The sequence below is a fragment of the Simochromis diagramma genome, unplaced genomic scaffold (assembly GCF_900408965.1).
Source record: "Simochromis diagramma unplaced genomic scaffold, fSimDia1.1 OVJJ01000077.1, whole genome shotgun sequence".
Classification (NCBI taxonomy): Eukaryota; Metazoa; Chordata; class Actinopteri; order Cichliformes; family Cichlidae; genus Simochromis; species Simochromis diagramma.
This window is the reverse complement of record NW_024386990.1, coordinates 1787-18390: the sequence shown is the minus strand read 5'-3', so window position 1 is coordinate 18390 and position 16604 is coordinate 1787. Positions and strand designations below refer to the sequence as shown.

At 43.2% G+C, this 16604-nt stretch overlaps 1 protein-coding gene across 1 annotated transcript; it reads right to left on the bottom strand.

Annotated features, from left to right (window-relative positions):
• Positions 1-280: 280 nt before the first annotated feature.
• LOC120739015 (protein NLRC3-like) lies at positions 281-15545 on the bottom strand. The gene is made up of 6 exons (XM_040040626.1): positions 15498-15545; positions 15321-15413; positions 14131-14232; positions 2998-3076; positions 2369-2597; positions 281-2227 (listed from the first exon to the last, which is right to left on the bottom strand). Exons 4-6 carry the CDS (start codon positions 2998-3000, stop codon positions 432-434), a joined length of 2028 nt encoding a protein of 675 aa, XP_039896560.1. The 5' UTR covers positions 3001-3076; positions 14131-14232; positions 15321-15413; positions 15498-15545; the 3' UTR covers positions 281-431.
• Between the last annotated feature and the right edge of the window lie 1059 nt (positions 15546-16604).

Below are 16604 nucleotides of genomic sequence, written 5' to 3'. Positions count from 1 at the left end.
ATTAACCGATAATTCATTATCAATATATTTTTTTAATTAATTACTGAAATAAATAATTCATTAGTGATGTATTTATTTAATACAACCATAAAATTATTGCTAGTTTAATCAAAATAATTTTAAGACATCAATATTAAAGGTTAAATTATGATAATGAATACATGCAACTATAACTGATGACATAAGAATTTGGATTTTTAAGCTAAAGCGAAGGTGCTGACTCACTTGGCATGTTACTCTCAAATCCTCCCTAATAACAAGAACATAATTACACTTTAGCCACAAGAGGGCAGCAGCATTAATACAAGTCACATGTATATAAAGGTACAGTGATTATATTACAGTGATTTTGACAAAAACAAAACAGAAGTTGATGGCAGTGTGTTTTTCCATAACATACCAACCAAATTAAATAATAAAAACTTTATAACTTACAGAACTTTTTTAGCGACTTTGACCACTGGCAGCAGCCTCAGAAGAGCCTCCTCTGAAGCAAAGTATTTCTGCAGGTCAAACACATCCAGATCTTTTTCTGATGACAGTAAGATGAAGACCAGAGCTGACCACTGAGCAGGAGACAGTTTATCTGTGGAGAGACGTCCTGAACTCAGGGACTGTTGGATCTCCTCCACTAGAGAACGATCATTCAGTTCATTCAGACAGTGAAACAGATTGATGCTTTTCTCTGCAGACAGATTCTCACTGAGCTTCTTCTTGATGTACTGAACTGCTTCTTGATTGGTCTGTGAGCTACTTCCTGTTTGTGTCATCAGGCCTTGCAAACGAGTTTGATTAGTCTTCAGACCCAAGAGAAAACGAAGGAACAAGTCCAGGTGTCCATTGGGGCTCTGTAAGGCCTTGTCCACAGCACACTGGTAGAAGTATTTCTCTGAAGATTTTCTTGTTTGAAACACCTTCCAAGTTGTTTGTTGTTCTTCCAGCAGATTGAGTCCAGAGTTGATGAAGGTCAGGTGGACATGAAGAGCAGCCAGAAACTCCTGAACACTGAGATGAACAAAGCAGAACACCTTGTTCTGGTACAGTTGTTTCTCCTCTTTAAAGATCTGTGTGAACACTCCTGAGTACACTGAGGCTGCTCTGATATCGATGCCACACTCTGTCAGGTCTGGTTCATAGAAGATCAGGTTTCCTTTCTGCAGCTGATCAAAAGCCAGTTTTCCCAGTGACTCAATCATCTTCCTGCTCTCTGGACTCCAGTGTGGATCTGTCTCAGCTCCTCCATCATATTTGATCCTCTTGACTTTGGCCTGAACCACCAGGAAGTGGATGTACATCTCAGTCAGGGTCTTGGGCAGCTGTCCTCCCTCTCTGGTTTCCAGCACATCCTCCAGAACTGTAGCAGTGATCCAGCAGAAGACTGGGATGTGACACATGATGTGGAGGCTTCGAGCTTTCTTGATGTGGGAGATGATCCTGCTGGCCTGCTCCTCATCTCTGAATCTCTTCCTGAAGTACTCCTCCTTCTGTGGGTCAGTGAACCCTCTGACCTCTGTCACCATGTCGACACACTGAGGAGGGATCTGATTGGCTGCTGCAGGTCGTGTTGTTATCCAAAGGCGAGCAGAAGGGAGCAGGTTCCCTCTGATGAGGTTTGTCAGCAGCTCATCCAATGAGGTGGACTTTCTTGTTTCAGTCAGGATTTTAGTTTTGTTGAAGTCCAAATGAAGTCGACACTCATCCAGACCATCAAGTATGAACACAACCTGGAAGTCTTCAAGCCTGCAGATTCCTGATTCGTTAGTTTGATTAAAGAAGTGATGAACAAGTTCCACCAAGCTGAACTTTTCCTCTTTCAGCACATTCAGCTCTCTGAAAGTGAATGGAAATATGAACTGGATGTCCTGGTTGGCTTTGTCTTCAGCCCAGTCCAGGCTGTATTTCTGTGTTAAGACTGTTTTCCCAATGCCAGCCACTCCCTTTGTCAGCACTGTTCTGATTGGTTCGTCTCTTCCAGGTGAGGCTTTAAAGATGTCTTCTTGTCTGATTGTTGTTTCTGGTCTGTCTGGTTTCCTGGATGCTGTTTCAATCTGTCTGACCTCATGTTCCTCATTGACCTCTGCAGTCCCTCCCTCTGTGATGTAGAGCTCTGTGTAGATCTGATTCAGGAGGGTTGGGCTTCCTGCTTTAGCGATGCCCTCAAACACACACTGGAACTTCTTCTTCAGTTGGGCTTTAAGTTCACGTTTACAGAGTGGAGCAAATATTTCTGAAGGTAAGAAATTCAGAAAAAAATATTATATAATAAATATCATAGCCTTTCAGTACCCTGAAAGGATGAATGTCTATTGGTCCATTTCTTGAGCTATTAGGAAAGATCAATATTCAGTCTTTAGAGAAATTCTCTTACTGCTCTGCAGATGGTCAGCCATCTCATGCTGCTTAAGTCTCCTCAAGAAGTGGAGTGTGATCTTCAGAAATGCTTCTCTGCAGCTCTTTCTTTCATCTTCATCCTCACCTTCAAACATCTCCTCATCCTCCATCTGGCTCTTTAAAGTTTCTGGGTGATCTGGACTCAGAAGCTTCTGGATCTTCTTCAGCTCGTTCTTCACAAACATGGTGATGTTGTCCTCCAGCCGCTGGAAAAGAAGACTATATGAATTACCCAGTGGTAAATGGACTGGTTCTTATATAGCTCTCTTTGATACTCTGTGCACACAAAGCATTTTATACAACATGCCTCATTCAACCAAGCACATTGTTCTATGCTTAAATACTTTCTTTCACACTCTGATGGATGCATCAGAGGGCAGCTTGGGTTTAGTACGTTACCCAGTACATTTGCCAGCCAGGGTTTGATTCACAAACCTTCTGACTAGTAGCTGACCTGCTCCCCTCCTGAGCTACAGTCACCCCAATCTGACTGAAATCATGGAGCCCAAACTCTGATGTATGTTGGACACACTGACAATCCTCTGGTCCACAAAGTGCAGCATAGAGGTGACTGAAAAGAACAAATGTAAACGTAGTACTACAAACCATAACCACAGAGTCCAGGTGTGTTTGATGTTGCTGTGCAGACTGACCAGTGGAAACCTCTGCTCTCTGCTGGTCCACTCTGTGGAGGAGTAATGTATAATTAGCTCATGTTATGTCTGTCCACACACAGACACAAGCTAAAGGTCCATGAAGTGATGTTTGGATGAGTTCAGTCAATCAGATGACTGTCATGGTGAAGCTTTGCTAGTCCTGCTGATCCCACTGAGAATTAACAACTCAGTTTCCAGATGTCTGTAGTTTTCTGCTCAGTTTCTTTAGTCCCAACAGCTCTTACCATCTCCTGCATAAAGCTTTCCCTCCATGCTCAGATGCCCTGGAACAAGGTGCTCTCTTTATATCAGTGACTGGTTTAAAGTGCCAACTTGCAGTGCTCGCCAAACTTTGTGTCAGCAAAAGTAGTTCTAATGTTTCTTACATTTATTACATTTTTACATTTTTACACACACAAATCAATGAACGCAAAAACATAAACTTTTCAGATATTTTGTTTCACAATGTTACAAAACTCAGTTCACAACTACACAGTCTGATTTACAAGTACAAAATATTTATGACCACAGTTTGAGCCGATGTATGTCCCGAGTCTGTGGACTCAGTGGTTTTGTTTTGATTGTTATTGTCTTTTGTTACAATTTCATTCTGATTAAGATTTTCTAGTTCTGAGGTTTTGGTTTCTGTGTTCCCTCTGTACTGTGTTAGTATTGTGTCTCTGTGTTCACTTCCTGTTTTATTTTGACAGTGCCATGTCCTATGTTAGTGTGTCTACTTTTGCTTCCCCTTGTCTGGTTATGTCCAATGAATCCTGCTGTGTCTCCCTTTTCTCATTCCCTGATGGCTCTTTTGTGTATATGAGCCCTTTGTTTTCTCCTGCTTGTTGCTGGTTCGTCTGTGTTGTCTCCCCGTGTCTCCGTTTAAGGTTTCAGGTTAGTTTTTTAGTTTTTCAGTAGAGGTTATCTTAGCTTCTGCACAGGCCATCTCCACTGCACTTCATTATTTCAATAAAGCTCACTCACTTCACAGCAGTGTCGGCATCTTGGGTCCTTTATTAAATTCAACATGGCTCGCCCCGCTAGCCGTGACATAAGATGTGAAAACAATATCCAAAAAACATGAGGGACAAACAGGGAATAGTTTTAAGGTGCAGGGCCAACAAACTGAGTCTAGCCATGAACTCAGAGTTGATTGAATTAGCATTTTGAATTGGCTGATCTGAGTTACTTCAATCAAGTCTATGTTCACTTTGAGTTAAGATTATACGTGATTAATGTAAAAGTAAAAAGCCATCATCAGCAACTGATTGTGATTTAGCAGGTTTTCAAATCTAAACGGTACCCATCCCTAGCTGGCTGTAGTTAAACCTTTACTTAAAAAGCATCCCTAGACCCAGCTGTCTTAGCTAATTATAGGCCGATCTCCAACCTGACAATCCTTGAAAGAGTAGTTGGGGAGACAGTCAGAGGGGCAGTGTGATGATCTTAGGTTACAAACTACCGCAGTCAAGTCATTAAGGGAAACAGGATCAAACTGCTCTAAGACAGCTGAGCACACAGGAGAAAGACTCGGATCTGAGGCAGCAGTCGGCGAGACAAGAGCCCTAATAGATAGAAGCTTGTTGTTAAAAATGCTAAAAAATCATCACAAATACTTGGTGAAGAAATGACTCCGACATTATCACGTGAACGAAGAAAGCGATTGAGGACATTAAAAAGTACCTGAGGCCTGTGACTGTTTACTGACACTAAGTTTAAGACAAACTGTGTCTGCAGGTTTTACAGCTTCTTGGTGAGCAGAAAGACAGAAAGTCCTTAAAATCTGTAGAGAAACATACAATCTGTCCTTTTTCCATCTCCTTTCAGCGCGTCTACAGTCACGTCTAAGGGAGCGCATATGTTCATTCAACCACAGCTATGATAAATGCTGAGCGCACAGAGTCCAAAATATCAGTGCAGGTAGAATGAAGAATGTCCAAAAGGTCCTCAACACTTTAACAGCTGGAGTTCATTATTCCAGAGTCCATAAAGGCAGCAGAAAAAGCGGCGCTGTTAGAGCATTAAGCGCTCGCTTTTTACGCGCTGAGGCGCATGGCTTATCTACCGAGCAGCGCAGCGTTAGAGTGAAAAACACAGGAAGATGATGGGAGATGCCCAACTCAGATATTTCTGTAATGCATACATCCAGCCCGTGGGAAAGCTCCAAGTCTAGTGTGTGACCTTTTTCATGAGTGGGACCAGTAACCCACTGGGTCAAATTAAAAGAGTCAATAATATTTAAAAAGTCCTTGACCAGAAGTTTAGAGTCACAGCAGACATGGATGTTAAAATCACCAAGGCAGCATCATCAGAAGACATAGCACACCCAGCTCTATCTGTCCATGAAGCCAGATAACACACACCTATGAGTTAAACTGCAGGAATGTCTTAAAGACATAAACACCTGGATGGCCGCTAACTTTCTGCTTCTTAATTCGGATCAAACTGAGGTTATTGTACTCGGCCCTGAAAATCTTAGAAATATGGTATCTAAGCAGATTCTTACTCTGGATGGCATTACCTTGGCCTCCAGTAACACTGTGAGGAACCTTGGAGTCATTTTTGACCAGGACATGTCCTCCAATGCACATATTAAACAAATATGTAAGACTGCGTTCTTCCATTTGTGCAACATCTCTAAAGTTAGAAATATCCTGTCTCAGAGTGACGCTGAAAAACTAGTTCATGCATTTATTACTTCCAGGCTGGACGACTGTAATTGATTATTATCAGGATGTCCAAAAAACTCACTGAAAAGCCTTCAGCTGATCCAAAATGCTGCAGCAAGAGTCCTGACAGGGACTAGAAAGAGAGAGCAGATTTCTCCTTTATTCCCTTCATTGGCTTCCTGTTAAATCCAGAATTCAAAATCCTGCTCCTCACATTTAAGGTCTTAAATAATCAGGCCCCATCTTATCTTAATGACCTTGTAGTACCATATCTCCCTATTAGAGCACTTTGCTCTCGCTCTGCAGGCCTACTTGTTGTTCCTAGAGTATTTAAAAGTAGAATGGGAGGGAGAGCCTTCGGTTTTCTGGCCCCTCTTCTGTGGAACCAGCTTCCACTTTGGATTCAGGAGACAGACACTATCTCTATTTTCAAGATTAGGCTTCAAACTTTCTTCTTACTTAACGATTAAGTCCCTGTATTCCACCGTTATATGGAAATCAGCCATTATAACTTGTGTCAAATCTACTTGTTGCTCACAGTTTTCTAAGCACACAGAGAGCAGTAAACCTCAGAGCAGCAGCACATCAGACTGTGCAAAAAATCTAGAAGAGAAAATATTTCGACCCATTTCTAAATGATTCTTGTGACCATGCTGCACCACAACACCTGATCTCTGGTTTCCTGACCTCTTCAATCCCACTTTAATACTTGACTAAACTCATTTTCCTGTTTAGGTGTTGAGTCAAAGCCGCCCATCTACAATGCAGGCAACAGCAAATTGAGCTATTTTTTATTCCCTTTGAGTTTTTTCTACTTTTGTGCTACAAAATGTTCAAGCTGATTAAATTTATTAGAATAAAAGTTCAGATAATTTTCTCATATTAATGTTGGAGGTAGAAATTCAGGTAACTTCGCACAAAAACTGGCAGAAATTTCCTTCAAAGATGGAGTTTTTACTTTAATACTGTGAGTACATTTCAGAGCCTGTACTCTTTTACCTTTACTTGAGTAAAGAAGTTGAATCAGTATTTCAGCTTTAAGAGGGTATTTTAACACAAACATCAGTCCTTCTACTTAAGTATGTTTGACACTTTGTTTACGTCTAAATTAACTTTACTGTTAACGAGTTTTCATGTTTCTGTAATCCACCAGTGTGCTCATGCTTTTTTAAGTAAAAACATATTTTTAATGATCAAATATAATTATTTTTGTTATTTGTGGATTTTAAATGTCCTTGACAGAGACAGATGATGATCATTATCCTGCACTGTGGTCTCAGGTTTGGTCAAGCTAGCACAATGTGATGCCTCAAAGGCATTTATTTCATTTATCTTTAATGTTTGCTTAAAGTAATTCTTTTGTATGTACTTAAGTTAAAAAGAACAGTAAAAAGAGTTAAAAATGTTAAGAAGCTTTAATTTTGAAGGTGAACTTGCTAATAACCTCACTTCCTGGTGGGCTACCTGTATTGCTTCATTTCCTGTTTAATTCCTCTTCCTGGTTCTCTAAGAGGGAGAGTCACATGCAGTCTTGCTCTGAGGCTTATCCACAGCCATCCACTTGGGAACATTGTTCAGGCAACGCCGTAAGTGTATATATTTCATGATGGTGTTAAAAAGGCATAAATAGCGGTATTTGTTAAAAATTATATTTTATTTGTGATTCATGGAGGTTGATTTGTACAAAAGGCAGTTTTGATGATCATTACTGTTGTTAAAGCTAACACGATGGTGTAAGTTCACATTTTGAGTTATTACGTGATGCAATATTTATGTAAACTATCATTTTTTCTATTCTGTATTTCTTTTCAACTACAGTTTTCACCGCTTGTCAAATGAAGATTCTGAGTAAAAAGTCAACTCTACTCGGACTCGTGTATTCATTGACAGAGGTTTAGCTTGGTGTTTGATCAGAGTTGCTACAATCTGCAACAGAACACTACAGTGAAAAGGCGGCACTCGATGGTCCTACGTGTTCGTGATGGCAGCAAACAACAAGTCATCGGTATCAAATACCAGGAGCAACGTGACATCAGCATCATCTGTAAGTGCAGCTCGCGCCAGAGCTAAAGCAGAAGCTGCTAAGGTACGAGCATCATATGCTAGCCAGGAGGCTAAATTAAAATTGGAAAAGGCTGCTAGAGAAGCAGAAAGGAAAACTAGAGAAGCTCAAAATCAGTTGGAAGCCGCTAGAATTGATACAGAGCTGGAAGTGCTAACATTAAATTGTAAAGCAGACGCAGCCATCGCTGAAGCACAGGTGTTAGAAGATGTAGCAGAAATGCATGGAAATGTAGAAAATGTGAAATCTGAGTCAGAAGACAGGCTTAGATTGCAACGTACTAGTGAATATGTTTGCTCTCAAAATGATCAGAATCAGTCTACCTTCGCACCAGTATCTGTCCCACCTGTTAAATCTGTAGACCGTACAGAATCACAAGACAGTTTCAGAACATGGCATCCACCTGTAAGCTTAGCGGAATTCCAACATAGCAATAGCAAGCCCAAGCCTGTAGTGGATAATGGGACGCATCCACCCACAACAAACCTGTCTAAACTGACCAGAGCTGAATCGAAGACCGACGTCGAAAGAACAAACCCTCGCACGTATATAGGTGCTCAATCACAAACACCCCGGCATATGCTTCCAGTGAGCGTGTCACAACCACCAGACCCTCTGGCACAATATTTGGCGCGACGTGATCTCGTTACGTCAGGACTGTACCAGTTTGATGATAAGCCAGAGAATTTCCGTGCATGGCGGTCCTCATTCACTAACGCTGTGGCTGAGGTTCAACTTACAGAAACACAAGAATTAGACCTGATGACCAAATGGTTAGGAAAAGAGTCTGGACAGCAAATAAGATGCATACGCTCAGTGCATGTGAATAATGCTGGTTTGGCTCTGCGCAAGGCATGGGAGAGGCTGAATGACTGCTATGGTGCCGCTGAGATGATCGAGCAGTCACTGTTTCAGAGACTTGACAATTTTCCAAAAATTGCAGCCAAAGATCACATCAGATTACGTGAACTTGGGGATTTGCTTATGGAGATACAAGGCGCCAAGGAGGATGGATACCTCACTGGGCTGTCATATCTAGACACCTCCAGAGGTATTGGTAGTTGGGTTGCTCCATTGCCGTTCAAGGAGCCACGGCAACGTTTGCCAAATAATAAAGAGCATGCGGTTAAGAGGTTTGAATCCTTGCAACGCCAATTCAGGAAGAAACCCGAGATGCAGAAGCAATATGTGGCATTCATGGAGAAGATCATTGCCAACGGTCACGCAGAGGTGGCACCGCCCTTGAGGGAAGATGAAGAGTGCTGGTTTCTTCCATCATTCGGGGTATACCACCCACAAAAGCCCAACCAAATCAGGGTGGTTTTTGATTCCAGCGCTCAGTACTGTGGGGTCTCCCTCAATGACGTGCTTCTGACTGGTCCCGACCTCAACAATTCTCTCTTGGGTGTCCTTCTACGCTTTCGAAGGGAGAGAGTAGCTATCCTCGCCGACATCCAACAAATGTTTCACTGCCTTTTGGTCCACGAAAGGCACCGTAACTCCCTCCGGTTTTTGTGGTATGAGGACAACGACCTCACCAAGGCAGTTATCGACTACCGCATGAGGGTTCATGTCTTTGGCAACTCACCATCTCCGGCTGTGGCCATCTATGGTATGCGAAGAGCCATTGCTGAAGGTGCCCAGAAGTACGGTGCAGACACAATGAAATTTGTGGAAAGGCACTTTTATGTGGATGATGGCTTGGTGTCTCTCCCATCTGAAGCAGAAGCAATCAACCTTCTCCAACAGACTCAGGCTTCACTTGCTGAATCAAACCTCCGCTTGCACAAGTTTGTGTCGAACAGTCCAGCAGTCACTGGAGCTTTCCCACCAGAAGATTGTGTCCCGCTCATCAAGGATCTGGATTTGAGTGGGGAGACAGCACCCATGCAGCGCAGCCTGGGTTTGCTTTGGGAGATCAGAAAAGACACATTTACATTCTCTGCATGAACTATTATCAAACCTTTCACCCGACGTGGAGTCCTCTCCACCGTCAAGTGTTTTTGATCCGATGGGTATGCTGGCACCTGTCACAATCCAGGGATGAGCTCTTCTTAGGGAACTTAGTTCAGAACTGACTGACTGGGATGCACCTCTCCCAGAAGACAAGCTGAAGAAATGGGAAACCTGGAGAGATTCTCTTCAAGTCCTAAAGGAGCTTCATGTGCCACGTGCATACACATCAACCTCGCTCACCAAAGCTGTGTGCACAGAGTTGTTTGTATTCTCAGATGCCTCAACTATGGCCATTGGGGCTATCGCTTACTTGAGAGCCATCCAGGAGGATGGAAAAGTGGAAGTAGGATTTGTTATGGGCAAAGCCAAATTAGCACCCCAGTCTGAACCAACAATCCCGAGGCTCGAACTCTGCGCTGCTGTCCTTGCAGTAGAAATGGCGGATCTCATCCGAGAGGAGCTGGATCTGAAATTGGATGCTGTCAGGTTCTACACGGACAGTAAGGTGGTACTTGGGTACATTTGTAATACGACAAAACGCTTCTACACATATGTCCATAACAGAGTCCAACGTATCCGACAATCTACTAGACCAGAACAATGGCATTATGTGTGCACGGAAGCAAACCCTGCGGACCATGCATCCAGATCTCTGCCTGCATCCCATCTGGCACAGAGTTCTTGGTTCACCGGATCTTCATTCCTGCATCAGTTATCTGCAGAAACAACACAAACCAGTGAGACATTTGAGCTCATCGACCCGGGAAATGACTCAGAGATTCGACCACAGGTACGCACCTACACTAGTCATCTGAAGGAACCTGTACTTACCCCTGATCGCTTTCTCCGTTTCTCCACCTTTACCTCTCTACTGCGAGCTGTGGCTTTCCTTATCCATGTGGCAAGATCTCACAAACATTCAAACCAAACATGCCGCTTACCTCGTACTGTGGATGAAATAGCTCAAGCGAAACATGTCATTCTGCAAGCAGCACAAAGGCCAGCCTTTGCCAAGGAACTGTCAGCCCTCCAAGCAAACAAAGTGGTACCCACAAACAGCCCGTTACATAAACTCAGTCCAACTTTGGAGAGTAGTCTCATCTGTGTTGAAGGCAGACTGAAACATTCTCAACTAACGTGTGAAGAAAAGAACCCAGTAATCCTACCCAAGGACAGCTACGTTTCCTTACTGCTCGTACGACATCACCATGAGCAGGTGAGACATCAGGGTCGACATCTCACAGAAGGTGCAGTAAGGGCAGCTGGACTGTGGATTTTGGGTGGGAAGCGACTAATCAATTCAGTCCTACACAAATGCGTAATCTGCCAGAGACCGGAAGAACAACGTATGGCTGACTTACCGCCGGAACGTCTCAAGGTTTGCCCTCCCTTCACATACGTGGGGCTTGACGTCTTTGGACCTTGGTCTGTTGTAGCCAGACGCACTAGAGGAGGACAGGCAGAGAGCAAACGGTGGGCCATGATGTTTAGTTGTTTGAGTTCAAGGGCCGTCCACATTGAGCTGATTGAGTCTATGGACACATCTAGCTGTATAAATGCTCTCAGGCGGTTCTTCGCTCTCAGAAGCCCTGCAAAGAAACTTCAGTCTGATTGTGGGACCAACTTCATTGGAGCTAGCAAGGAGTTGGAGATGGGTAATACTGTACAGGGGTACCTCAGCAAGCAAGGATGTAGCTGGAACTTCAGACCTCCACATGCTTCCCACATGGGAGGCTCATGGGAACGGATGATTGGTGTTGCCAGGAGAATCCTTGATTCAATGCTCTTGCAGCAAAAGAGTTGCCTGACCCATGAAGTCCTTTCAACACTAATGGCAGAAATTACAGCTATCATCAATGCACTACCTGTGTCTACAGACCCAAACCAACCTTTCATTCTTTCACCAGCCATGCTCCTCACACAGAAATCAGGAGTTACACCTCCTCCAGGAGATTTCACAGACAAGGACCTCTTCACAAAACAATGGAGGCAAGTTCAAGCACTCGCAAACCAGTTTTGGGCCCGTTGGAGCAAGGAATACTTACCATCCTTACAACAAAGACAAAAATGGACAGTGACACGCAGAAACCTTCAAGTTGGGGATCTGGTCCTCCTCAGGGACAAGCAGACCATCCGCAACTACTGGCCCATGGCCATAGTCACAGCAACCTTTCCTGGGAAGGATGGACATGTGAGAAAGGTTGAAGTAAAAACAACTGACCAAAGTGACACAAGAACCTTCCTTAGGCCAGTTGCAGAAGTAGTTCTTCTTCTGCCTAAGGACTGATTTAAGGACTGTTGTTTGGACTCATTCAAGTTCATAGTGGCCTCACACAGGCCAGGCGGGGAGTATGATGCCTCAAAGGCATTTATTTCATTTATCTTTAATGTTTGCTTAAAGTAATTCTTTTGTATGTACTTAAGTTAAAAAGAACAGTAAAAAGAGTTAAAAATGTTAAGAAGCTTTAATTTTGAAGGTGAACTTGCTAATAACCTCACTTCCTGGTGGGCTACCTGTATTGCTTCATTTCCTGTTTAATTCCTCTTCCTGGTTCTCTAAGAGGGAGAGTGACATGCGGTCTTGCTCTGAGACTTATCCGGAGCCATCCACTTGGGAACATTGTTCAGGCAACGCCGTAAGTGTATATATTTCATGATGGTGTTAAGAAGGCATAAATAGCGGTATTTGTTAAAAATTATATTTTATTTGTGATTCATGGAGGTTGATTTGTACATGTTAAAAAAGGCAGTTTTGATGATCATTACTGTTGTTAAAGCTAACACGATGGTGTAAGGTCACATTTTGAGTTATTTCGTGATGCAATATTTATGTAAACGATCATTTTTTCTATTCTGTATTTCTTTTCAACTACAGTTTTCACCGCTTGTCAAATGAAGATTCTGAGTAAAAAGTCAACTCTACTTGGACTCGTGTATTCATTGACAGAGGTTTAGCTTGGTGTTTGATCAGAGTTGCTACACTCTGCAACAGAACACTACACACAAAGAATGGCTATGTTGAACTTCCTCCTGGGATCTACACTAAGAAGTGAGTCCAACATTAGCAGGGTCTCTTTCCTTTATCTGGATTCACTTTAGCATTCACAGTCACGTGAAGCTTGTTATTAACTCGATGAGTCAACCCAGGGTTTCAGCTGAGCGCTCACATGAAACACATGGTGTTGGCAGCATCTGATCAATCATATTCATGGAGACGTGTATCAGCAACAGAGCAGCTGAGTTTGCAGAAGGAAGTCAAACTAAACCACAGGAACAATATGAGGAGATTACACACATAATAAAATACTAGCAGTAACACAGCTGCTGCAGACAAATCAGTCGTGTGATCGCGTGTGAGAGGAGAAGGACTGTAAAGGAGTTTGGTGTTAAAAGCTCTGTATGAATGTGGGAGACTTTGAAGGGCTTTAAAAAGGCCAATATAAAATAAAAGGCAGCAAAATTGCTGAGTGTGAAAGTCACCAGACTTATCAGACCTCTGTGATTAAGACCTGTAAGAACACCTATTTGTACTTGTTGGCATTATATCAAATACACACATATATTGAGCCTCGTGGACAGTCATAGCCTGCTGCTAGCATGAATGCTAAATGTACTGCTGTGGATGATCAGCAGAACAAGATGTTGTCAGTTTGACTGTTTGCTGTGTTTAAAGTGTTTTTCTCAGTTCATCTGTATTCAAAGTGCATTCGGGGCTTTAACTGACAGCTCTTTGTGCTAACAAACTAAACTCTCTTAGTTTAAGCCAGCAGACTTTACCAAACACAAAGCCTGCTGCTGCCTCCATGGGTTAGCTTGTGTGACTGGTGTTTACACCAATGAAATCTAAATCACACTAATGTGTCCTCCAAGGTGTTTGGTGGGAGCACTGAGTGAAACATAAGAGCTCTGGTAAAATAAAAAACAGGGCTGTGAGAGCAACTGAAGTGATAAAAATACTGTTTAAAGCTAAAAAACACTTTGATGTTCTCTCGTCACCTAACAAAGTCCAAACCCTGTGAACTATTTTAGCTTTAATAACTGTGGATTCAGGTATCCTGAACCCATCTTTGGACATTTGTAATTAAATATTTTAAAACTCCATCAGAGACTCCTGATGTGGCTGTTTGGAGAAGGAAAAGAGGGACAAAGTGGAGCGTCGAGCTGAGGCTTCATTCACTGCAAACCTACAGTTATGTTTCCTTATTTCTGCTGTTTGCATGTTCACAGCTGAAATAAAGCTGCCTCTTTGACTTCATCCTGTTGTGTTTGGGTCCAATCCTGTCTGCCACACAGCGCTACAGGACAAAGTCTAATATTTTTATATTTTTAATGAATCTTTGGTCATATTTATCCAGGAAAACACAAACATGTAAAGGAGTCATCACAGTTCTCTGACCTCGTTGGTCCAGGTTCACCACTGAAGACTGGAGGTTTATCTTTGGACCAGTCACTCCTCACAGATGGACAGCTGGATCCTGCAGACTGTGACCTCTGACCTCTGCAGACACAAACATGTTTTATTCAATGATCAATTCTCTGATAAGGGTGGCTGTAGCTCAGGTGGCAGAGCAGGTCAGCCACTAATCAGAAGGTCGGTGGTTCGATCCCAGGCTGCACCCTGGCTGCATGCCAAATATCCTTGGGCAAGATACTAACCCCGTGTTTGCCTACTGGTGGTGGTCAGAGGGCCCGGTGGCGCCTGTGTCCGGCAGCCTCGCCTCTGTCAGTGCGCCCCAGGGCAGCTGTGGCTACAATGTAGCTTGCTATCGCCAGTGTGTGAATGGGTGAATGACTGAATGTAGTGTAAAGCGCTTTGGGGTCCTATGGACTAGAAAAGCGCTATACAAATGAAGGCCATTTACCATAAAGTGATTGAAGCAGCTGTGATCACACAGACTGCAGATAATGCAGCTGTTTCCTGTCAGTAACAGTCCTCTTAGATTAGAGTTCAGCTTTTTACAGGAAAACAAATGTCCCTGAATGCAACAGTGAGACACAGTCTGCCTGTGTGGCTGTGATAGCTGCCGTTAGGAGCGCTCATGTGTTTGCAGTTAGACGAGGAGATGTTACCATCATGGACACGTTAACAAATCCTGCAGCATCACGTGGCACAAACACTTTGTGTTCCTGTCATCTGCAAGCAACAGGAAGTTCATTAATAAAGGCGGGATGGAGACGCGACTGTGATGGTTCTCCTTCATCCAGCTGTTACACACATCTGGGCTCACACGACGAGCCTTTGTCTAATACAGCAGCTGCTCTCTGAACACTTTTCTGAAGAGGAGCTGCACAAACCTTTGTTCGCTTTCTAGAGCAGCGTATCAAAGTCAAACTACCCACTGCTAGCAGCTGTTTCTATCATAGTTTAGGATCCAGATGTGTGAGGTCTAAATTTACACCTCTGATTAAAATACATAGTTAAAAACAGCCAATTGAGTCCAAATGTGTCTTAAAACCAGATAAACTGACAGTTACAGCTGAGCCTGTGTGTCCTTGGAGACACTGCTCTGCTACAGAGATGCATTTTAGAAACCAGGAAACATCAAAATCATTTAAATCAGAGAGTTCTTGTTACTAACAGCTCACCTCTCTGCAGCAGAGACTTTAAAATCAATGATGACATCTTTAGACACGTCACTCTTACAGGACACAGAGCTGGGTGGAGGTCCAGGCTGGTTCCTGTGAATAATGATGGAGCAGTGATGTGAGTGCTGAGCTGTGACATGGAGAAGAGTCATGGACAGTTAGAGATGGTCATCTCACCTCTGAGCTTTGGTCTGGCTCTCATGTTCCCCACACAGAGTGCTTTTAGAGGGAGGGACTCCCTCCTCTCTGTCCTCACACTGATCCATGCTGCTCAATTCACATCAGCTCACACACACTTTCTACCTTCACCTGCAGAGGAAACACAAATCATTCATGTGCACATCAACTGGGAGCTGCAGAGGTCGTGTCTGATGTGTTGGACTAACATCCATCTGAGACGCAGCTTTCATCAGTTCACTACAAAAAGTGTCACAGAGCCCAGTTCAGCCTCCAAATCCTCCATTACTGTAGTCCTACAAAGCAGCAGGTCAAACATGGCTGCAGAGAGCAGCTTTATGTCAGTAACCATGTCCAGGACCGAGCTGACTGCTTACAGAGTTCATACTCTAACTGCTAGCTGCTCTGCTAGCTAAGCTAACTCAGTAACAGTGACTCTGAGAGCAGTTACTGTGGAACAGCGGCCGAGCTCAGGACACATTCAGTGTGTTTAGTCTGAGTCCTGGACTCTGATTCAATGGATTCAATCCAGCTCAGAGTTTCATGTCTTCATCAGAATAAAATACATGTACTAATATAACAGAAGTAATGCTCTGAATGCAGGACTGTAATGGAGGATAAATAAGGTTTTTACAGCCTGAAAGAAACATTCAGTTCATGTATTTGTAGACAGTGAAGCAGTTTTTAATACTGCAGCTGTTTCCTTCACCTGTGTGTGTGTGAGCCACACCTTCATGTGCTGCTTTAGAAATATGTGGTCTGACTGCTCAGACTGAGTCTAGGAGGAAAGTTCACACGCTGGAGAAAGTTTTGTTCCTAACTTTGTCAGAGTTCGGCTCCAAAGACGAAGAAGACGGAGCTCACAGTCTGTAGATGGTCCTCAGTGTGTGTGTGAAGCCAAGAAAGCACACAGGAGTGTGTTTATGTCAGCAAATCAGTGTGTGTGAAGAGTCTGAGGGAGTGTGTGAATGAGACTAAACACTGAAACCAACAGTCCAAGAAAAGCGTCTGGATTTCTTTAAGTTTAACTTAAAGAAGTCCAGACGCTTTTCTTTTTGTCTCCATAATGTCTCCATAATGCTGCAATGTTATCTGCCCCAGAAACAC

Bases quoted from the DNA above. Each gene is read 5' to 3' on its own strand.
- LOC120739015 (XM_040040626.1), bottom strand. The intron at 2,228-2,368 runs GTAAGAGAATTT...TCTTACCTTCAG, and splicing joins GGCTGACCATCTGCAGAGCA to AAATATTTGCTCCACTCTGT.